The sequence below is a fragment of the Falco naumanni genome, chromosome 9, assembly GCF_017639655.2.
Source record: "Falco naumanni isolate bFalNau1 chromosome 9, bFalNau1.pat, whole genome shotgun sequence".
Taxonomy (NCBI): Eukaryota; Metazoa; Chordata; class Aves; order Falconiformes; family Falconidae; genus Falco; species Falco naumanni.
The window spans coordinates 1620085-1643717 of record NC_054062.1 but is presented as its reverse complement, the minus strand read 5'-3'; the positions used below and the strand labels follow the sequence as shown (position 1 = coordinate 1643717).

Genomic DNA, 23633 nt, shown 5'->3' with positions numbered 1-23633 from the left:
GGCTGTCATGTTCCCAGTTCAGGTAATGGAGAAAGAAACCCTTGGAGGGGGGACCACACACCTAATTTAGGCTCCTGCTCAGAGTCCCCTTCCTGCAGCAGCTCCTCTACTCTCTGCAGGTCCTGCCTTAGGGTGATAAGAATACTGAGGATGCTGAATGCCAGAAGGCATTTCTCTATGGGGTAACAGGCAGGAGGAAGCAACATGACAGGAGCAAGAGTTCCTGGATACAGCTCTGGGAGAAGGGCACGAGGAATTCAGTCATTCTTTCCAAATTCCTTCATCAACACTCAATTCTTAGCAAACCCTGCCAAGCAGCTATAATTAGAAAAAACCGAGGATCAAGACAATGGCTGATTCACTAGCGAGGAAACAGGACTTTTCTGGGCTTTATTTGTGAGTCAGCATCAGCTAAGTGCTGGCAAGTGAGACATGGGTGAAAACATTTCCTACAACTGGCGCTAACATCATGGTGAAAGAGGGCCGTGCTGTGACCGCGGGCTGTCACCTTTGGGCTGCAACACAGCGATGCCTGTTTCCGCTCACCAGGGCCGTGCCAGCCCTCCAGATGTCCTAAAGCAGCTCCTTGAGAGCAGCAGCTGTTCAGTGAATGGGCTGCTTTGGCAGCTTTGACGTGAGTGTCATATCCAGCTGCTTGATTGAAATGCAGTCTCTGCAAAGCTTCTGCTACCTCCTGCAATGAACGAGCACCGGCAGGAGCCGGGGCCGTGCCAGCAGCCCACACGCCAGCTCTCGGCGAAGGCGGCGATGCTCGGCTGGGTGGCACAGGGCCACGCTGCATCACTAAGTCCTTGCTGCTGTGCCTCATCATCGCAGCAGCAACACCATCCACCCAGGGGTCAAACCCACTGACTTTGGTCATCCCACATGCCCTTTAAATGTTCTCTCCATCAGCCTTGAAAGGATCAAAATCTTGGTCAGGTGTGAGACTCTGAACCGCCCCTGTGGATATGCAAGGTTGGGTTTAGCTTTGCCCAGGCTGTATAAAACATGCTGTATTATTCCAACTGCGACCACTTAAATAGAGTCTGGGTGATGATTTCACTCTAGAAGCCACTCAAAACTAGGCCACTCGAATGCACTAGTGGTTTATGAAAATCTTAACCTAAAACTTCTTAATGAACAGTACCTCAATGTGTCAATTTTTAAGCAAGTTGTATATAAAAAACTGTATGCCTTCTTAATTGCTTAATAAGAAAGGGAAAAAAAACCAGGTGTCAAGGAAAAAACAAAGCTAGAAGAGCATGACCCAATCCCTCTGAAAGGGAACAGTCTGTCCCCATATCAGGAATCAGCTTTAATAATGCCATTAAAATAAAACTGAATGGTGAAAACTGCAAGTATGCAAGCAAAGCCATACACATGGATTTTAATGGAGCAAGGTCATGTAGCTCTTTGCACAAAGACAGAGCTGTGCAGGGGGAGATAATGGATGACCTGATGCAAAAGTGTCATTTCCAGCCCTGTAATGATACTGTTACAGCTAATGAGTATTCAACTTTTTTGTATTGATCACCTCCCTGCACAGAGGAGGACTCCGTGATTACACCTCCCAGCATGGGAGTGAAAACCACATGAGCTCCTACTGGAAGATCTGAATTAAATCTCTGTTGGTGACAAGGATGAATTTTGATCCAGACACTTTCCTGAAATCTGGGTTCTCTTGTCTAATACATAATACCGGTAATGCTTCCATGCATGGAGCTGGAGATCCACCTTGTGGACCAACCACCTGATCACCACTGAAGAAGCAACTTAAGAACCATTTTCTCTCATGCTGCACAGTAGCCTCCCTAAATACCAGAGCTAGTTTGTGTCTGAGATACTGTATGCAGCATCTTGGATGTGGACTTAAGACTGACAAGAGACCACCAGAGCACATACCAGTAAATTCTGGTGTTGGACTCGCTCTGCAAGTTTGGATCTCACCTCTCTGAGCTTTGGCTTCTCCATTTAGGAAGAGAAAAAAGAAAAAAAAAAAAGTCTCTAAACTCGATCCAAATAGCTACTGTTTGCAGAGTGTGAGGAGTGACAAAATTTATTATAAACACCCTTTCTAAGCAACTAGAAAACTAGAAGAACTAGACAGAGCTATTGAATGGACAAGTCAATATGGACCATTCACTGGGCACTTAGAGATCAGGGATATCAAGCAATGGAAATCTGAAAACCTACATTTAAATACACTGCAGACAGTGGGGGGGTTTGCCAGCCTGTTCACTGGAGGTGCCTGCCACACTCTGGGAATCGGGGTGGTTACGGAGTTAACTCTAAACCACAGATTTCAAGGCCAGCAGGTACCAACGTGTTCTAAAGGTCTGGGTTTCTTCCCTGTACCACAGGCCAGGTGAATCTGAATCAATCTGAACAACTACCAGCATTCCTTCCCCAGCTGTCAGGCAGCTTGTGCCCACCCGAGCCGCACAGCTTTGACACTGATTTGAGGAGAGTTTGTTTTACCTTTCTTGGTGCAGTTGGTCCCCTCGGGGTCTCGGACGTAGCCGTCCTCACACTCCTCGCAGTGAAACCCAGCAGTGTGGTACAGGCAGTCGATGCACTCCCCGCTGTCGGGCTTGCACACGCGGGGGGACCGCGCTGGGTCCACATTCCCGTTGCATTTACACCTTACGCAGATGCTGTCAGAATTGTAGTAGCCGTTGTCGCACTGGTTGCAGTTCAGGCCAATGTACCCAGTTTTGCATTTGTCACACCTTGGGGCAGATTCACCAGGCTCTAAAGAATACAGAAAGCAAACCAGGTATGTGCCACAGCCCCCTGCAGAGAAACACCCGCTGTGGGATTTGTTCTGTGGGACCTGACCACGAGTCATTATGACAAAACCCAGCAGACACTGAGCATTAACAAATCTCAATTTTTACACTGAAAATACCACTTTTGAGCTCCAGCAGCTTCACTGTTCCTTGGAGAAAAAAATGGTTTGGGCATTTCTGATGCGTCGTACCAGCATCACAGAGCACACTCAGCAGTTGCCAAGCAAACTGAACATTTCCGACTCAAACAGCCGATTTCAGAAAACAGCTGGAACTGTATCAGGGATGCCTGCAACCCACAGGAACTTTCTGGCCTACATAAAGCCAGAGGTGGCTTGATTGCAAAACTGATTAAGGAAATATCAAAAAAAGTCTTATATATGTCTATTACAACTATGACTTCTCTCGGTTACATGAAAATAGAACAGGAAGATTGGGGAATCTCTGCTTGGAGTCCCGTGGAGATGTTCAGAAGAGGGCTCACAGAGGTATGGACGTGGCACTGGTGGGCGTCTCCTGTACCTCTCCTGCCTGCCACAAGCTCAGCAGTTTCTCTCTGAGACACGTTGCAGGTGCTTCAGAGCATGCTGCAGCCTGTAGCCACACACTTCTGATGCCCTCCACTGCACAGCTGCTCTCACAAGAGGCAACACAAGCACCAAGGGTGCAGCGTGGCAGGTGCCGCTTCCAGCAAGGTGCCCCAGTTCTCACAAACATGAGATTCACGGGCTATAAAATGCCTCGCTAGGCTGATGCGCTCCGAGCGGCAATTTAATTGAAAAGAGCTGCATTCATTATCTGAGGAATTAGACCAAAACAAAAGCCTTACGTATTCGGCAGGTGCCAGTCGATGCCACGGTGGAGCATGGGCAGCGATGGCAGGTGTGGGCAGGGTGGGCGCTTCTGTAGAAGCCCTCCTTGCAGAGCTCGCAGTGGTTTCCCTCGGTGTTTTCCTGGCAATGCAAGCAGGTGCCTGGGGAAGGGACAGGAGCACAAGCAACCATTCCGTGGCAGGAACTGGAGCAGAATATTTGGAGCAAGAATCCACATGGAGCGCTCTCAATTATCAGAGCTCACAGGTGATTCTGGATGCCCTCTGGCCAAAACATGATCCTGGCCTCTCATAACCTGCTGATGGTCGTTCCCCCCCTCCACACACATATACACATAACGTGAAGAAGTAGGTGGCCCCAGCAGAGAGGCCTGCAGCTCCTCGCTCTAAAAGGTCAGTGCAGGTAAGCACATGCCATCAATATTAAATGGTCCCAAAGGAAAGGAGTTTCAGTTTGCATTTGTGCTGCAGAGATGGAATCTTGATGCTTCAAATCCCCCACTCCCACAAGGGGTCCCCCCAGTTTATGCCTTCGCCCTTCTCTATGTGCAGCCTCTACCCACACCGAGCGCTGGCAGTCAGGGGAAGGTAGTGCCACCGTCCTGCTCTGGGGGCAGATGACTTCAGCCCCCCAGGATAGCTCAGCTTCTCTATCCCGTCACAGGCACCCGGCAGCAGCAATTACTGACCTTCCCAGGGAACCAGAGGAGAACTGGGGGTTTGCAGGAGCCACCTCCCCTTCCTGGGCAAGCCCCTGAATCAGAAAATCGACGTGCTGTGCCTTAGCAAAGGCTGTGTCCTAATGGCCCTCTAAATTGCATTTTGATACTATTGTGACCGGAGAAAGAAAAATCTCCCTAGCTATAAAAACACAGCCTCCATCAAAAGCCCATTCATCAACAGGAACATCCTCTAATTCAGCAGGCTCCTCATCGAGGCAGCAGTGACCTGAGGGAAGCTGATATGATTAAATCCCGTGTACAAGACTCTGAAAAGGCAACCACCACCACCTCACAAACCAGGGCGGCACAGAGCAGTTTATTCACTGCACATATAAGCACAGACAGGAGATTCACTGAGCTAATCTAGCAGTGCTGCAGGGCTACGTTAAAAATCTCATACCAACATTAACTACAGAAAAAAATCCTGAATTAGGTTAATGCTGACTGTTAAAAAAAACACAGCAGATTTTCTTATTAACATGGGAAGAGTTTGGCTCTCTTGCAAGCCCCGCACGCTGCACGGCTCCTACTCTTCTCTCCACAGCGGTGACTCCGCAGCCAAGCATCCCCGAGCCAGCCTGGCGTGTCCTTGCAGCTGACCCTCGTGCCAAGGGCAGGAAGCAAACCCTGGCAGCTCCCACTGTTGGGAAGCGGTTGGTTCACCCGCGCAGTTGGGGCTGGCGGCACCCCGGTGACTAAGGACACTTGCTCGGCGTCAGCTCCCACACACTGTTTGCTCTTCACCCAACAGCTTGTCAGACACGAGCCAGTGGCTTTTGTGGGAGAGATGTCAGGGTTAAAGCAGAAAATGATCTGCTGGGCTTGGCTTCTCCAGTTGCAAACCTCAATCAGCTGCTTCAGCACTAAAAAGAACTGTCTGTCTGGGACTGACCAGCTCGTGGAAGGTTAATTTGCCTGATCAGCAGCAAGGGTGCCTTGAACTGTGCTCTGCAGGCATTAATGGGGGCATAAATCTGGGATCACACCTGCGTTTTCTGTACAGGCTCGGTCATTGCAGGACCAATGTCTTTCCCACCGGCTGAAATTACTCACATTTATCGACACCGACCCTGCAAAATGGCTGTGTTTCCGATGAGTCAGCAAGTTGCTCAGCCGTGCAAAGCATGCATGGGCTTGCAATCAGGTATCACTGTGGAAAGCCTTAATAATTAATAGCACTTCCCATCCTGATAATGCCCTCAGGAAGGATTAGACCACCCAGCACCCCAGCTGGGAAGAAGCAACCAAACTCATTGCACAGACACAACACGGGGCACAAGGCTCGTGTCGAAGGAAGCGCTGGCGCCTGGGGAGCTCTGGCTGCCCAATTTCCAGCCCAGTAATTTTAAATCTTCCTCCTGGCCAGAGCAAACCCAGCGAGGCTTGCGGAGCTGGCTGCGGAGCCGGCAGAGGGAGCCCCAAGTACAGAATTCATGCGAAAGAGACCTCGAAAATTTGACAAAGACTACACACAGTTGATGTAAAGCTGGGGAGGTCACGCAAAGTGCAGTCTCTAGAGCAGGCTGAGTGTGCTGTGTTCCTTATTAGACGTCAGATCTAATTTTTAATCGACTGCTCTCTGTTCTGGTTTTGTTGGGTTCCTCCACCCCCAGCAGCAAATAAAGCAGATGGAGGAAAATTTTAAAAATGGATTTTTGTCAAATCAACAATAGGTCATTAACGAAAAAGAGGGGTTTTCTTTGCAATGCTGTGGTCAGAGCTGGACAGCCTCAGCAGAAGGAATGCCTGCACAGCCCCGTCCTGGAGGCAAGATCTGTGCTGGGGTTTGTTTTGTTTTGTTTTGTTTTTTTAAATCAAGAGTAGGGGGAACATTGAGGGAGAAAAAGGGAGAGCAGATTATCTCACTCCCTCACAAAACCCACACACCCAGCTCCAAATCAGTAACACAGCTGATGTGCACACAGCTTTAGGTACAATCTTACATGCTTCAATATTGGTAGGACATAAGCACATGAAGCCCAGTATAGGAACGATTGCAGTAATTCACCCCCAGGGAGTGCAGGCCTGGCACCTGCCGCTCCCCCCGATGCCAAGCAGGAGCAGGGCATCAGCTGGGCACCGCCAGCACTGCGCCTGCCCGTTCCTCCCCTGCAAACACACAGGCCATGAGGAAACGGACAATGGTGCAGAAATTGCCCAGAAATACCTTAGTGGATGAGCTCTGCCTCCCTGACAGCTATGCAAAAATGCTGCAACATTTTTTAAATTATTACTCCTTTCTAAGCTCCTGGATAAATATTACAGAACTGCATCTCAGCTTGGAAGTTTTGATGAGAATTTGGGATTTGAAGTGTGAGTTTTGTTGCTAAAGTGGGGATTGCGCAGGCAGTCACAGAACATAGCTCCTCCGGGATCCCTCCTTTTGGTGGAGATGGGAAAGCAATTACATTCCCCACTGCCCTCCCATAAGCTATTCAAACACAGGTGTCTCAACATTTGCACTCCATCAACATCTGTATGAGTGAGAGACAGTCAAAGAAACGATCAAGGAAAACGAACAAGGTAAATTTATAAAAAGTGGGCAATATTAATTAGGCGGTGACAGTTTTTTCCAGCACTAATCGTGTTATCTGTCACCATAACAGTTCACCTTACGTCAGTGCCAGTACTATATGTTTCCAGGTAAACAGCAGTTAAAGAAAAGCTCCTTAAAAGCCCATGTTGTGTATTTGTGCTAGTGCAGAGAACAATAGAGCACTGATTTCTGATAGAGGCTGCAGAATGAAGGCTCTGCACTGCAGCATGAGGTACATAACGCAGCCTTGATGGCCTTCCTGGAGAAGAGGACTAGCTCCAACCTCGCCCTGCATTTTAAGGTCAAGATCCTGGGTACTCAAGGCATAAAGATGCAGATGAAGAGGATGGGAGCAGAGGTCTGCTGACCGAAAATGGCAAAATCCAGAGACAGAGGAGACAGGTGAAGTCTGCATCCACCACGGTCGCAAGAGGATAGTTACCTGTTAAGCTGTCACAGGTTTTGGAGTGGTTGTTGCACTGGCATGGCTCGCAGGTGGTTTCGTTAAACCGGTAGTATCCATCGCTGCACCGGTCACACTTCAGGTCCGTGACACCGACTTTACACTGGCATTTCCCAAAGCTGCACAGACAGAAACAGTGAAATGTGGATGTGCTGGGAGGCATCCAAAGGACAAACCTGTGGTCAGTGTTTTCGGCTCCCTTTCCAGAGTGGGGAACTCTGTGCAGGAATGCCTGCTGGAACCAGGACATGAAACCCATGGGCAACAATTTCCAAGAAGTGATGGGGAGTTCTGGGAAGGCTGAATCTCTGCAAAACCAGTTGCCCTGACAGCAATTTCCAGCTGGGCACTAGAATTCATCGCTCATTCTGGAAAGCCTTGGCCCAAAGCCATGCCCATGCGTCAGCCCCCAGCGGATGCTCCAACAGCCCCGCTCCGGCCCAAGCTTCATCAAGCACCTGCACTGGCCCTGGGTCTTGCAGGACACTGGGACACCCGTGATCACCACACCTGAACGACAAAAGAGCACCCACGTGGATAATCATCTCCCCTCTGCATTGGTGCCAAGCGGCACCTCCTGGATTTTGGGGCGAGCGGACAATTCCCTGCTCACCACCTGCTTTCCCAGCTCCCCTGAGAGCCAGTGCAGCAGCTCAGGTGTCCCGCTGGGGTTTCAGCCCAGGCAGGCATCAGCCTCCTGCCCTCCCTCAGCTTCTCCTCCACGGTCCTATTTATCCCTTCCACACAGCATTCTCAGGGCCACCGGACAAGCTCCTCTCCCCAGTCGACTTCTCCAGGGCAAGACAAGCGAGGGTTTTCCCTTCCCGGCGGTTCCCACTAGAGCGAATCCCAGGCAGGAGCCTGTTTACCCGGGCACCCTCTCTGGCTGCACGGAGGGTGGAGCTCTGCACAGTTAAAACAGAGGGCATTGCTGGGAGCTGGCATGAGCAAATACCAAGAGGCTATAAAAAGCAAAGGTTACCCTCATTCCTCTGGCTCTGCATGCCAGTCTCTCCACGTGGAGGCTTCAAACCTATTGCTTTCATAAGTGACTTTATATACTAGCAGCATTGAGGCTCAGCTCTCAGAGACATCACAGGAATGGATGAAATGTTCTTTCCCATCACCCCGCCGACACGGTGACTGCCGGCTATGGCTCATCCCGCCCGCACACCTGGGAACCACAACCGCCCCAGCCGAGGATGGGGAGCACAGAAGTGCCCCTCCGCATCTCCAACAGCCCTGGGGTGACCTGCAGGAAACCTCAGCCCTGCGTGCTGCACGGGGAGGCCAGGACAGCAAGCCAAATAAACGTCATTCGGTCCCCTCCAGGAGAGGGGTTTATTTGCAGCTGCAGCGGACAAAGCCGGTGCCATCCACGGAGCACACCCAGCACACCGCTGGATGCGCCCTCCTCTTGGCTCTCCCTTGGATAGCCCCCACCCTACTCATACACTTTTTAAATTCACCATTTCAGGGTTTGGTGTGCCTGCACAAAGATAACCTATTGTTCTCCCTCGCTCCTCCTGGGGAAGAGTGAGAAATGCACAATTTGCTCCTAAAAGCCCCTAGAAAAATCTGCTGATTAAAACTAATAGAAGCTGAGGCTCCAAATGGCTTGATGCACCGTTGATGTGTTGTTTTTAATTAAAATGCAGTAGATTGCAATGTTTGGGGGAAGACATTGCTTCTGTTAGAAATTAACATAATTTAGTATTTCTGTTGTTCGTCTGTTTGCCAAAGGAAGAGGAAATACTCAAAGGCACACCAAAATACGGAACTCTGCCCAAGTGGCTGCACAATTAAGTAGTTCCAGAAAATGAAACTTTAGGCATATTTAATGGACTGATTACAAGAAGGAAAAAGAAATAAGATGTTTCCTTGCTCTCCAGACCATTATCTGGAATTGCAGCAGGCAGATGCAGAATTCAAAGGGATGCTGTTAAGCAGCTCGGTATGTTTGACTTTTAAAGAGCTTTTTGCAAGACCTCACATTAATCCAAATGTTGTCACAGTGTTTAAAATAAAAGCAAACAAAAACCAGTTTGTTTTTATTTGCTTCTGACCACTACTAGACAGATATTCTTGTAAGCGAGCAGGGGACTGGCAGAGCCAAGCAGGGAGAAGCAATTAATTTGTGGGGGGATCCAATATTTAGCCTGAAAACTCATCTTCTGGGGATGTGTGCTATGAGTAGGGCTTCACGGGACCCAGCACTAGAGCTGTATAATCCTCAGCCTCCCAGGCTTCCTCCTGGAGCCCAGGGCGCTCCCTTTTACTCTCTCTTGTCCCTCGATCAAGCCTTTATCTCAGTGACAGCCGCCTCTTCCCCCGGCTGGCACCCTTCCACCCAGACTCCCACTCCAGTTCTTGAAAGGAGGCTTATTTCCCCAACGACTCTGCTAGAGCTCAATGCAGCATTTTGGGGCAGCGTCCCTTGGTTTTACTCGTTAGCTTAAAAATAACAGGAAAGCAAGCTATTTAAAAAAAAAAAAAAAAAAAAAGATGGTTTTGGAAAGTTTGGTTTTAATGCCTCTCAAGGAGACCTTTTCTCAACATGTTACACATGGCACCGAGCCAAGTTCTGCATGTGCAAGAATTAAATCACTCAGCAAATATAAAGCTTTGCCTGTGGTCATTGCTTCCATACAATAAAGCCCCCTTACAACACTCCTTTTTATAGATCCAGTCCAGTAAAGACTGTCAGACACTTTTTAAAGCAAAGGTCAATGATATAAATGCATTAAACCCACAAAAAAAAAACCCAAACCCCCAACCTCCTGTTAACAGACCGATTGTGCCCATAAGAATCCAGAAACTTGAAAGAAAAGACCCACAGTTTAATACTTGCACGGTGAGAACTGAACTGGATTTTGAGTATCAGCCAGGAATTTCTTTTGGGGGGGAAGTGGGGGGGAAGGAGGGGGAAGGGAAGAGGGAAACATTTTGATGCAGCAACATCAATTGCTCAACTCCATTTCAGATGATTATTAACTCCACTGCAGCCAGCCAATTTTTAGCCCTCAAAAGAATCAATGGAAGGATGTGTTGGGATAAAAAGAGAGTTCCAGTAACAAAAGTCTCCTGCTAGCCTTGGTTTCTACTAAGTTTTCATTAATATACTTACTTTAAAGACCATGTAGGTAATATATATCACCATCACATCATCCATCAACTTTATATACATTTCCTAATGATTAAAAACATCACCAGCACAAGAGATCCTGGCAGAAGGAGCAGGCAGTGATGGCCAGCCAGCCAGGACAGGGGCAGACCACGTGCAAGGCTCGGATCCAACCCCAGGCAATCGGACCCTGTGGGGGTGAGGGCTACACGCCAGGTTTGGGACCCCCCAAGGCAGGAGCTCGTGCATCTCATCGCCCTCAGCCCTGGGGCTTCATGTTGTGCCTTGGAAGCTGCTGTCTTGGTGCCTGCGGGGTGGCAGCCTGGGGCAGCACAGCACCCACTGGCAGGATGCGGCCACCCAGGGAAGCAGTGTGCCAGCAGGCACTGGGGAGGGGGTGGTAAGTAAAAGCAAAATACTGGGCAGAGGGAACAGCCTACACCCCAAAATATGTCCTCAAAATCCAGTCTGATTTAATTTCTGCCCCCACCAAGCCCCCTGCCACTCCACTCAAGGGCAAACAGCCACAGGACACAGGAGATCCCATCACTCGCCAAGTAACCCAGGCCACTAGTGGCAACAAAACGTTCCCCACGGTGGGGTGTTACAGGACCACAGCTCCACAGCTACAGAAGTTCAGGGGAGACCACAGTGACCCCCCCAGCTCCATGTATTGCTCTGGCTCCTGTTAAAGAGGGTGACTGCAGATAGCTTTGACTCCGCTTGGAAGTATCCTAGAAGCTGAGCGTCGAGAACATGTAACACCTCCAAAATCCTGTCTCCTGCCTGGCCTGAAGCCGCAGGGCATCCTGCAGATGATTTTCGGCCAGGTCTGATGGCGGGGGAAGGACGCGGTGACGGGACGGGCTCCGCCAGGGAGCCTGGGCAATGCCCCAACCTTGCACACGCAGCACAGGAACTCACGGCCTCACCACAAGGGAAGGAAAAAAAAAAAAAGCATTACAATATCTGTGATCTGAGGCAGATCGCAATGTGCAGTTGTGTCTGTAATGGGTCTCCACTCCTCCTCCACAGAAACATCCTGAAGTTAGCAGGGACGTGACAGACACAAGATGGATGGGAAGACGAGGACCATAGCCTCAAGGGCTGATCGGAGACATGCTGTGCATGGTTTAATGGTGTAACAGAAAACCCTTAGCAAGCTCTAATCGTTTATTTTCTTTTTTTTTTTTCTTTTTTTTTTTTTTTTCCCCAAGGAGGAGGGAAGGGAGAAATTAGTTTTGAATGTTTTCCCAGATGCCAGAAAAACCTGGATGCCCAGCTGCTGTTGAGAGCCCAGGGACGGCCTGACCATGTCAGAGCCAGCCAAAACAGTACAGCACCAAGCTTCTGTGCCTGGATTTTCTAAAATACATGAGCCTGGTAAAATTTTGGGGCAGTCAGAGAAGGCAGGAGCACCCATGGGTCTCAAACCCAGGCATACCATGTGGATGAGCCATGCAAACCCCCCACACACACACTCTGGAGTGGCTGGCTTTGGAGAGGTTTGCCAAATAGATTTACCGTTTTCATCGTGAAGCACAGAGCACATGTATATGCACCCCCCGCACCACAGCATCTCCCAGGGCCACATCACCTGCCAGCACCATCCCCAGAAGAGCCGGTGAGGGGCCAGGCTGCCCTGAGAAAGAGGAACACAAGGGCTACAGGCAGCCCCCACCCCGAGCTGGTGGCACCTCCAGCATCGCCTGCTGCCCCGTCCCTCCCAGGCGCTGCCTTGCGAACTTCTGGTTGCAGATATGCCCATCCCTCACCCCACAGCGCCCGGTGGCACGCCGGCAGCGTGTGCCATTAACAGCAGCGGCAGTGCTCCCTATGAATGAGGAAAACCACACTGCTGAACTACAAGCATCTGTAAAACAACCCTCATGAAAAGGCTTTATCACACTTTGATGGAATAAGACAAAAGGATGCTGCGCAAGATTAGGAAGATTCAGAAGAGATACTGCTAAAAATGGTGCGTTTCTGCAGTGAGCCTGGCTCGTTTTGTGCTGATTTTCTGTGATGTCTGACAGCAGCCAGGAGAGAAATCTCTCTCACATTTCTCTGGGCAACGTAGAAAAGCTAACATTTGAAAGCTAAACCCTCCAAGACACTTCCATGGAAAACCAGCGCTGTTAACAGCCACCCCAAGCAAACCGAGACCCCTCGTAACCCACGTGTTGATTTTCCTTTAGGTCAGTTCCTTTGAATACCAGCACGTGGGGAAGCAGAGAGCAGCCAGAAGCTTCACGTTGGGTCTCACCTCCCCGCTCCCTCGGCTCAAACCAAAGCCACCGGCAGCCAAAACACTTTTCGGGAATGGTGGAAGGGTTAGTGCGACCGCGGCCGAGCCCCGCGCCTGCCGCCCTGCTCAGAGCTGCCTTTGTGGAGGGCAGAAGAAGCGGGGCTTTATTGCGGCAAACATTGGGCCATTGTGCGCCGCATTCCTCGCTTTGTGCTGGGGGACGGCATCTGTTTATATGGCAGCCCTTGACGGAGCGGGGACACTTCACAGCTCTGAAAGGCCATTCTGTAAATGTCAAAGGGCCACCTTGTCTGGTCACTGCCGCCTCCGCAGCCCCGTCTCCCCCACCAAGGATGCCCCCTGCTGCTGGGAAAGCCGGGGATCTCCAGTCCGGGGCTGTGCTGTCTCCTCGGGGTGCCCTCCAGCACCACCCCCCAGGACCCTGGTGCCCAGGGAGGGAGGAAGCAATGGGAAGCCCACCATGGCCTTGGAAGGTTGGATGGAGTCCTCTATGGTTTGGCATGAGGAGAAGCAGCAAAAGCCTAACTAACTACACAGTCTGAACCCCAAATAGTGTGGCCCAGCTTCCCAGAGCATCCCCTGGAGATCACGGCAATATGGGGACGGGACAGGCAACCTTAACACAGCGTAGGATGCATCCGTGGGGAATGCAGGGAGACAGGGCTGGTCCCCGTTGGACACATCAGCTTTGGCCAACATCGTCCCTCCATCCCCCACATCTCTACTGATGCCTCCCTTCAGCAGCAGAAAAAGGCACGGGCAGCAAGCACTGCCTGAAGCCAGGCTGGGCACCACCTCCCCCAAACCAGAATTTAGCCACAAGAGCTTAAAAAGTTGAGCCAGTATTGGTTTTGAGGGCAGTCAATGTTTACCAGAGCAGCAACAGACTTCACTGGAACAGCAAAGCCTGCTGGAAAATCAACAAAATGACAGGATTTCTGAGAAGCCACAATTACTGTAGGGGAGATGATAACCATCCACCTTTCCCTGCCGCTGTGTCCAGTCACTCACTCCCCATCCCTGTCTGCAACCGAATAAAAACAGGTGCAGGTGCAGTTTCTACCTGCTTGTGGGGGAAGAGAGGAGAACCGACTGGATATGAAGGATAGAAGTCTGTACTAGGAGAGAGACTTAGATAATTAAAGCACACAGAAAAATATGCTCTAACAGGGTATTCTTCCGCTTTTATGGTGTCCACATGTAACAATTTCCACTAAAAAAAAAAAAAAAAATCTCTTCTCCGCAGAGGGATGCTGACAAGGCATTACTGGGAGATAATGAGCCACCGTTTGTGCTCAGCAAATCTATGAAAGGGAGAGCAGTCTTTCTAAAACAGAGAAAAAGTGGGGTGGTTCTGTTTGGGTTTTGTTTGGTTTTGGTTTTTTTTAAATAAGTCATTGAGGAGTTGGGCTCCCAAGGTCTTATCTCCAAAGAGGAGCGGTGCCCAATGTGGTTTACTGGACTGCTAAAACACAGTAGAATGGAAATAGAGTTCCCACGCAAAGAAAAGACATTTCAGAAGTGTGATGACACACCACTAAAGACAAAAAATGAAGATCTTTCTCTATGCAAAATGAGAACTCCACTGCCTTCCCCCAGATAACCTCCTGTGGTTGGGACAGGCAGAGACCCTGGGAACATGAGGTCTCTCATCTCAGACCATGGCCACGAGCACCCTTTCTGCGCAGGCTGGTGAAGCTCCACAAAAACCTTGAATTTCATCAGCTCTTTTGCATTTTCTGACTTAACCAAAAAAAACCCCCAAATTCTGCCCCACATGGCTTCACACTGCGTGATGCCCAAGGTGCACCTTGCCTGCGAACCACCCGGCTCCTTCCCACTGCCATCAGGGCCGACGTTCCTTATCACTTTTCCCTCCGCGGTCTCTGCGCCTTGCCACATCGCACCAGCTCTGCGAACGTGGCGTGCAGCAACCCCTGCCCGGCTCCCCACGCTCCTCCAGAAACCCCAGCCCTCATTCAAAGACCTTAACAAAGAACACTGTCCAGTGCTGCTGACCTTACTCTCACCAGCAATGCTCTTGCAAATCCACATGAGTAAGGGTCACATAGATCAGTCTCTCCAAAGAGAAACCCACCACAAAGGCGGCACACAGGGATGGAGGGCGCCCAGCTAACAGCACCCCCCTTTCAGCCTCGCAGCACCCCTGCTCCGGGGGACAGCCATGCGTAAATCAGGGACGCTCTGCTTTTGTTCATTTTAATATGAACATAAAGCACGAGAACCCTTCGAGGAGGCAAAACATCTCTGAATTAACACTTTGGCATTTATATGCATGCTTTGTATTTTTTTTTTTATTTTTTTAAAAAACTGAAACAAGTGACAGGAGGTCTCTCTAACATGCCTTACGCTGAGCCTGCCGCATGAACCGTGCACAGCCAGGACTGCACACTGCAGAGCCGCCTCCCCAGCCCGCCGCGAGCGAACGCTGCTCAGTTTGCAAAGGAGCTGAGCGCTGCACGCTTGGGCAGCGTGTTACAGCACCAGCCACGAACCACAGCGAGCATCACCCCCAAGCAGCGCGTCAGAGCTGCTGCTTCCCATTGCACTCCTGCCTGTGGGGAAACTGAGGCACAGACAGAGGGAGCAGCTATAACCGATTCACAGACCCCAATTTAACATGCATCTGTTTTCACTAGGGACAATGATAGCGTATTATGTGTGTTTAGAGCTTTTTAAGGGAACTGGAAAATCCTAGCCCGGTTTAGATGGCTAACCCCGGTTTAGCTAAACCATACTGCAGTCCTTAAACACGCCACAGCACCCGCAGCTCTGCTCTTGTTCAGAAGCAGGTAACGGTGCAGCACAAGCCGAAGGGTGCATCACCCTGCCTTCCCGAGAACCGGGGCGAGTTCGTTTAAAACACAAAACCCCCCAGGGAACGGGGGAATCGAGGGCTGAACCCTTCAGCCGGGCAGCGGTGTCTCGCAGCACCTTCGCATCCCACAGCGCGGGGTGCAAAAGCACCCACGTGGGGACAGTTGCTGGTGAGCTAAACAAGCTGTCCCTGCGGCTGCAGGGCCGCGCTTTGGAGAAAAGCCACAAAGGCCCACGTGGTGGGCTCGGAAAGCCTGGGACAAGGGCCTCGCAAGAGGTACATGGGGGCAGCGCCAGCTCTCCCGCCCCACACTGGGCACAGGGCACAGCAGACGAGCCGCCGGGCCCCGGGGCGCTGGCTCGCACCGGGCTGCCCTTGGCCAGGTGTCACCTGTGTTTGCAGTGTGCGGACAGCCACTGCTGCTAGCAAGGTAAAAATAAATACATAAATAAAAATGCAGAGTCATCTGGAACCTCCTGCTCGCCAGGAGGGTACCACACGCTGCCTCTCTCAGGCTGGCCTCTTCCCGACTGCAGTCCTGCTCCTTTAAATGACTCAGCCAGAGGACAGGTTTGCACAGGAAAATTATTTCCGCCTGCATTTAAACAGCTGCGCCCGCACAGCCCCTCACGCCGGTGCACGACTGCAGCCCCGCAGCAGGGAAAGGCTTGCCAACCCCAACCCCCTGCCCGCGCCGAGCCGCAGCACATCCCAGGGCTGCCGTGGGGAGCAGCTGCTGTGCCGGCTCCCCGTGCCACGGGTCACCTAGGGACACGAGTGGCTTTTTGGGCCAAGCCACAGGGCAGGACATGGAGGGCAGGAGTGTGCTAGGCACTGCAGAAACACTGCGAGGAGCCCCAGCGCTCCCACCGCTGTCCCAGCTGATGGGGCTGGAGACCACCACCCCCCTGCACCGCCTTCACTGGCTTGGCTCCTTGCCCAGCCTTCGGCAGCAGGAGATCAGAGTCCAGGCACAGAACTCTGCTCACAGAAAGAAAAAAGAAAAATAAACGCGCAGGGGTGCAAGCCTGGGAGGTGTGGGCTGGCCAGCCTGGACGCGGTGACCTTCTCCAGCAGCATCACCTTCACCTTTGCCTCTCCCACCAGATGGGGATGTTCTTGCTTCCTCGGACGACAGACAGACAACACAGCTTTCAACTCAAGGTGCCCAAAAGATGGTGAGAGATGCAGCTTGTGGGGGGCAGCCCCTGGCTGGGGCCACGTGGCCATGTGCTGGGGCCACCACCTGCACCCTCCCGGGCCAGGCACCGTCCCTGGGGCTTTGCAGTGGCAGCGCAGTCCCTCCAGCTCAGCCTAGGCACCCACATGAGTCACCAGCCTCATCCTCCACTACTCTGTGACCTTGACCATGGCCATTGAAACTTCAGCTCCTTCTCCACCCTTCCTCTATGGACTATGAACACTTCCAGGCCGCAGCTATCTTTAGCAAGTATCTACACAGCATCCAACCCAGTGAAATGTGGTTTTATCTGAGGTTTCTAGGCGTTACCGCAACAGGGACAACACACTCCCCCTCTCCAAGATGTGTCAGCCCTCTCCGAGCAGCCCAGGATCGCATCCAGCGCCACAGCAAGCTCCGGCTTCAACTACACACAGCTTTTCATCTAACAAAAAAATCACCCAAACCAAAGCACTGAAATCATCTGCCATCCCAGAGGGGGATCTGTGTAGATCTCCCCAGATAATCAAATTTAAAACACCACCAAAACAGAGCTTTGATTAGCAGCCATGGAGCCCATTCATAGCGACAGCATGTCAGGTCAATGTTCACTCCCAAAATCAACTGCCTGCCTGGGGAAAGGTTGTTTTTTTTTTATTATTTTTATTTGATGGTCTGCATTTGAGGTCTACTTAATAAACAGTGTACGTGGGTGTGCCATCTGGCCGGACACAGAGCATGCCTAGAAATAATAATCATCATCATCATACGGTGGTGCTTTAAAAGGCAGTTTTACAAAAGCCTGGGCAAGCTGATTGAAACCTATCAGGCATGTTTTGTGTGCCCCGAGCGCTCAGCCTCAGGCAGCCCGCCTCTCCAACCAGCCTCTGGCAGAAAGGGTCAGAGTCCAAAATTACCTCCTGTTTTACTCCGAGGCTGATCCCAACAGCGGTCCCTTTTTTCTTAAGCCAGTGCACCGGAATTAACTTGTGCAAGTTAGAGTTGGGCTGGTGCTTAAATAAATAAATAAATAGGTACTGTATTTTTAGCGTCAACAAAACAGAAGCCGGTTGCTGGTGTTGGGCAATGTTTGTGTGCCTCGTCCCAAACAGGGATCGCCCAGAGGGATGGAGGGACATGCACCACTCCTCCAGAGACTCAGCTGCAGGTACACACCAACCCTCTGTCTCTGGACCCAGCGCTTCCAGCACAAGAGCAAAAAAAAAAATCTCATTTTGGGCTCACACACACATCTCCTGGCCATGCAGAAAAGGCTGCCCCCCCCGCCAGGACAGACCCCACTGCAGGGATGCACGCTGGCACCCCATCCCAGATGCCTCCCCCATCCCCCCCCCCCCGCCAGGACAGACCCCACTGCAGGGATGCACGCTGGCACCCCCATCCCAGATGCCTCCCCCCATCCATCCCAGCCCCGGGGCAGCAGCAGTTGTGCCCGGCCCCGCACCGCTGCCGCCTGCGGCCGCCCTGCCTTAGCGCCACAGACACGATGGGTGCATTTGCCCAGCCGGATTTTGCATCCTGCTTCATTTTCCCAACCACATCGCTATGCACGAGGCTGCCCATCTTGCAGCCATACTGACACCCCCAGCCCTACAACACAGACAACTGACCTAATTTTCCTCTTTTTAAACACCCAGAGGTGATCTCCATCTGCAGCAAGCCCCGCTGAGCAGGGAACAGACACACAGAGCGATCTCTGTTAACATCATCCTCCTCCCCAAGGCTTCCTCCACATTTTGCCCTGTTCTAAATGGCTGAGGATCCGCATCTCCCACACCCCTCGGGGCTGTAAAACGATGCTGAAGGGGAGAAGGCAGGGAGGTGCACTGCCATTTCTGGGCCCATACGTGTTGGGGTTGGGTGTGATGGCTCAGTACGTGCTCGAATTCCAGCTCATCCTCCTTTCCGACTCGGAGCATCTCACCTGAGGTTCCCAAGGGCATTACTTGGCTCACTCCATGCAGTGAGACATGGGGAGACGTCACCCACTCCATGCTTTGCCCGCTGCCTGGTGACTCAGAGTCGGGGCGAGAACGCTCCCTCCCAGTTAACCCAGTTGCTCCAGCAGTACCTCCCTCCTCTCCCAGCCCTCAAATACAAGCATCTGCCTTTCTGCCCAATTTGCCTTTACATTAGAACTGAGCAAATTCCAATTTTCTAATCTGTGGCAAAGCTTTATGCTTCCAGGCACATCTTGCCGTATCTAAAACAACCACTAAAAAAACCAAGTGAAACACTACGCTTTCCACCCCCAAGAATCACCTTTTTTAGTAAGAAGGTCACTCTAGTCAACTGGAGCATTACTTTTACGTTTTGATTTTTCAGAGCTTATGCAAGCAGAAAATGCAGCAGTGAAACAAAAAGGAAGGACGTCAGCAGTGTTTGGAAACAAAATAAATGTATAAAATAATTACAAACAGCAAGTCTCTGCAGAACGTTTCGATTCTGACTCAGCCCCAGCCCTGGCAGGAACGTGCAGGTGTTCAGCACACGCTGAACCTAGGTTTAGGACCAAACCCTAAAAGACAACAAGGCTGATGCCAGCGCAAGGCAATGGGTGCAGCAGAAGCCCATTGCACCCGTGCACAGGTCTCATGTCCCTTGCAGTGCCCTGGAGAGGGCTGGGGGCTCCGGGATCGTCTTCGCTGCCGATTTCTTGTGGCAGCAGGTGATGGGAGCCTGGGAAGGCTGGAAGTCACTGCAGGGTGATTTGTTGGGGGTCTCCCCCAAGGAGCAGGGGCAGGGGACCCACAAGCGGGGCACCCAGACGGCCAGGCTGCAGCTCGGGCTGTTCTTTGCAGAGACCCCCGGCTCAGCAACAGATCTCTTAACGACTGATGGATCGCTGGCTGGGGAAAAAATAAATAAATTGCGTGCTGGCTTTTCAAAGGCAAGATGCCAGGGTGGGTAAGGTGAAATGAAGAGGAACCCATTCATTATTCAAGAGCTCGAAGCATCAGCTACGGCGACTTTCTGAACACAGCAAAGGAGAGGAGGCGGCAGGGTTAAACGCCAGGCAAGGCAGGAGCCGACACCGCGGCTGGGCTGCTGCTTCCCTCAGATGCTCGGCAACGGCAGAGCACAGAGCTTCGCCTGCCACTGGTGTAATGGATATCCCTTTGGAAAATAAACCTCTCCGAAGGCCCTGTGCTCCACCCCAGCCTCCGCTCCCCTTCCTGGCTCGAGCCTGAAGGCAGTCCCGCCTGATAGGGACTGATGGATGCACAAGCCATTGAGGGAGAGGTTCTGCTTCCTACAACTCAGAAATGCGAGTTAACTCCCCTGCGGGCTGCCGGGGCTTTTGCCACAGCTACGGGTATTTTTATAATCCAGGTCTTGAGAGGAAGAATATGCTTCATGAATTTCTATAAGGCCAGCTTCCTTCCTGCGTTTTTTTGTTTTTTTGTTTTTTTTTTTTTTTTTTTAAATACTAGCACCAGGTGACAAGATCCATCCTTGCTTGATCCACACCCCAAATCCCAAAACACCCCCAGACCCCAAAGCCGCGCACGCAGCCCCCCCCCCCCCCCCACCCCCCGGCAGGCCCAGCCAAACGGTGCCTTACTCACTGGTCACACTGGGCGCTGCTGGAGCCGGCGGGGCTGCAGCCGCAGGGATGGCACCGCTGGCTCCTTGGCTCCGGGTAGAACCCATGGGCGCAGCTCTCGCACCGCAGCCCCGCGTAGCCTTCGAGGCAGGGGCACTGCCCCGTCGTGCCGTTGCATTCGGCCGCGCTGGCGCTCCCCACGGCGCTGCAGTTGCACAGGTCTCCTGCAAGGGGAAAGAGAAGCTGAAACCGCTGTGCGGGGGGCACGTCGCCCAGCCAGAGCCCCAGCAGGGCCAGCGTCACTGCCGCCACGGCTGCCCCCCGCCAGCTCACCCCAGGGTGGAATCATCGTCACCGTAAGGATGGTATTCGCTTTAAAACGTTGAGATGTTAAAAATAAATAAATAAATAAATAAATAAATGCTGGGAGCACCCTGTGGTTCGAACCCCCATGGTTCGTGTTTCAAATCTCTCTCTCAAAAAGAGCTAGGAGATTATAACTACTTAAATACGTATATATGTAGCTGTATAGAAGGGCTGGATGTATACGCACGCGCGCACACGTGCGCACGCTCACGGCTGTCTGGTTACCTGACCCCAGGAGCCGACAAGTACTGGCTGTTGTAATACCAGGATAAAATCAGCAGCAGGTGGCCAAAATCACTTAACTAGAAGAGCCTCCACTTCACCCCAGTGGAACACCCCCGATTCACCAGTGGGATGACCTTGACGTTCACACTACGACACGAGGAACTGGCACCAGCATCTCCCACCCCCAAAGAGCAGATCCAGGTGACCCAGCCGGGGGCCAGGGGAGCTCCGGGTGCTTGGGCCCAGGGCAGGGGTCCCCACTGCAGCCACCCAAGCTCCCCTGAAAATCCGCCCTCGGGGGAGCGCTGGGCATGGGGAAACGGTGTTAAAAACCAGGGTGTTGGAGCTGGGAGCAGGATGGAGACCTCCCAGCTGCTGCCCTTCACCACCTCGGCCACAACAGGCCACCCCACAGTCAGCAGGGGCGGCTCAGGGGACCCCCACATGCGCTTTGGGGACACTCCTTATTTACAGGGGTTATGGAAAGCATCCACCCAGCAGCCGCTTTTTTAAGAGAAGCAAATCTTTTGATCAAATGATGAATTCCCAGTCCCCCCGCACATTATTTCTCGTAATACTTTAAAGCACCAAACACACTGAAGAGAACAACCTCTCCCCAGCAATTTGTTTCGCCAAGAGCTTTATCTCCGTTCCTTCATTGCAAAATATTTAGTGCCTTAATAATTTAAAGTCTTTTCCTGCCAAGAGTGAATTATAAACAAGGATTATTTGCACAAATAGTGCATAAAGCATCGGGGGCTTTACGCAACCACTGGTATTTGTTATTCCCTAAGAAATGCCAGTGTTCAGCGCGCTTCATGGAGAGGGGAGAGGCCAGGCCCCCATCCCAAGAAAACTTGACTTAAAGCTCGAACCATGTCAAGAAGACTAATGCTCCACGTCAGCACGAGTATTCAGATTATTTAACATCCCTATTGCACCCTTGTGCCCCAAGCCCATGGAAAGGCCCCTGGCAGGTGCCTGGATCGAACCACACTTAAAACCCAGGGACGGAACAAATTATTTATGAATACATCAGTAACCTGCTGGAATCGGACCACGCTGAAGACCTCAGAGTACCTTTGGAAACACAAACCGTAAGGTCTCCTGCATCACCGCGGCCCCGTAAAGGCTCCGCAGTGTCGGCCCTTCCTGGGGAGCAGCCCTCGCCCCAGGCACGCTCGCCGGGGGGGCCACGGGATGGGAAGGCAGCTTAACCAGCAGCTGGCCAAGCACGTTAAATGAACACAAAACCACAACGACAGGTTGCCATCTCAAGGGATGCTCCCAGCCAAGTGGGAGGAAGGGTGCCCCTCTCCCCAAAAAGGGAGATGCAGAAGCCGTGGGGCCTCTCCAGGCTGCACCACCGCGCTGCTCATAGCCCCCCGCGCTTTTAATTTTCACCTGTTTCCTTCCCACACACAAACGCAGCTTTGTTACTCTACCAGCACATGCACAGCATCCCCACAGAAGCCATTTTGTACCTACACACCTATGAAATCACACCTAAATTTTCTTCAATCTAAACTAGCAAATAGGACAAACACCTCAAGATCTGCGATTATCCACTTCAGCAGCCACTTCATGCAACGAACTAAATTCCCCTCTCAATTATCCAAGCGGAACCTCATTATTGGGGCACTTGGGCTTCTCCCAGCCAAGGGGAGCTGCGAAAACTTGGTGAGCAAAAGCACTCTGGAGTTTGTCAAACATGCATCAAAACAAATTCACCTGTCAAAGCCCGTTACACGCGGTGCCGTTAGACCTGCTAGAATTGACTAGAAAAAGAGGAGCAGCGTTGTAGCAATTCTCACGGCGATGCGGGGTGCTGAGAGGGCAGGGCCAGCACAGGGGCGCTGAGCTGCTCCGCACGGAGACCCCCTTGGCGCTGCAGGAGCATCGCAGGCAGAGCCGCCCCCGGCCGCACGCCCAGGCCATGCCGATGCTCCCGCAGCACCGGCTGAGCACTCGGCTGTTTTGGCTGGAAAGCGACGGGTGCTACAAGTCAAATTCCCACCCAAACGCTGCCACCCTGGCACCGTGCATGCGATGGGAAGAGTTCCTCCATGCCGATGGGGACCGCCCGTACACGATGCAAACCAGCACCAATGGACGTGGCTTGCTGGGAGCCGCCGGAGCCCAAAAGGACACGGGGGCACAGCCGGTACCTGGGCACGCTGCTGTAAAAAACAGCTAGCCTCGTCCACCGCGAGCGCCCGAAAGGCCCTTAGTGAGACAGGGCTGTGCTGTAGCCCCTTTAGGAACTTGGTTTTGTGGCCACGCTTGCACTAGGGGAAAAAGGAGGGGCTGCCCCCAAGTGTATTATACTGACAGGAAGGGGGAGAACGGGCGCTGACAGCGTATCAGCCGCCCAGAAAACCAGCCACGGCAAAAATAAGAAAACCCAGAAGTCAGAGAAGAGGAGCTGCGTATATTGGCAAGAGCCTCACATTTCTTTTGCTCTTTTTATCAAGGGACCTCAACCATCCATCAAAAGGGTCCACCCGTTGCCAGACCACGGTGCAGCCCCTTGGGAATGTCACCACTACTACAGAAGCCCCCCCCCCCGCCCCAGGCAGCAGCCGGGGGCAAAGGCAGGATCCGGCTGGGCCCCGCTGCCTTATCTGAGGGATGCAAACACTAACAGCCTCGCTGGAAGAAGCAGCTGACTTTGGGTTGATCTTGGCAACGGCACCAGCTACCAAACTGGCTTTTCC

At 52.0% G+C, this 23633-nt stretch overlaps 1 protein-coding gene across 1 annotated transcript in view; it reads right to left on the bottom strand.

The window, feature by feature from the left end:
- MEGF9 (multiple EGF like domains 9) overlaps positions 1 to 23633 on the bottom strand; it is a 76152-nt gene that overhangs the window by 3235 nt on the left and 49284 nt on the right. The window contains exons 3-6 of the mRNA XM_040606590.1: positions 20348 to 20549; positions 7325 to 7464; positions 3622 to 3765; positions 2482 to 2754 (exon numbers count right to left, since the gene is read on the bottom strand). Coding sequence (XP_040462524.1) covers positions 2482 to 2754; positions 3622 to 3765; positions 7325 to 7464; positions 20348 to 20549 — 759 coding nt within the window. The remainder of the gene's footprint in view (positions 1 to 2481; positions 2755 to 3621; positions 3766 to 7324; positions 7465 to 20347; positions 20550 to 23633) is intronic.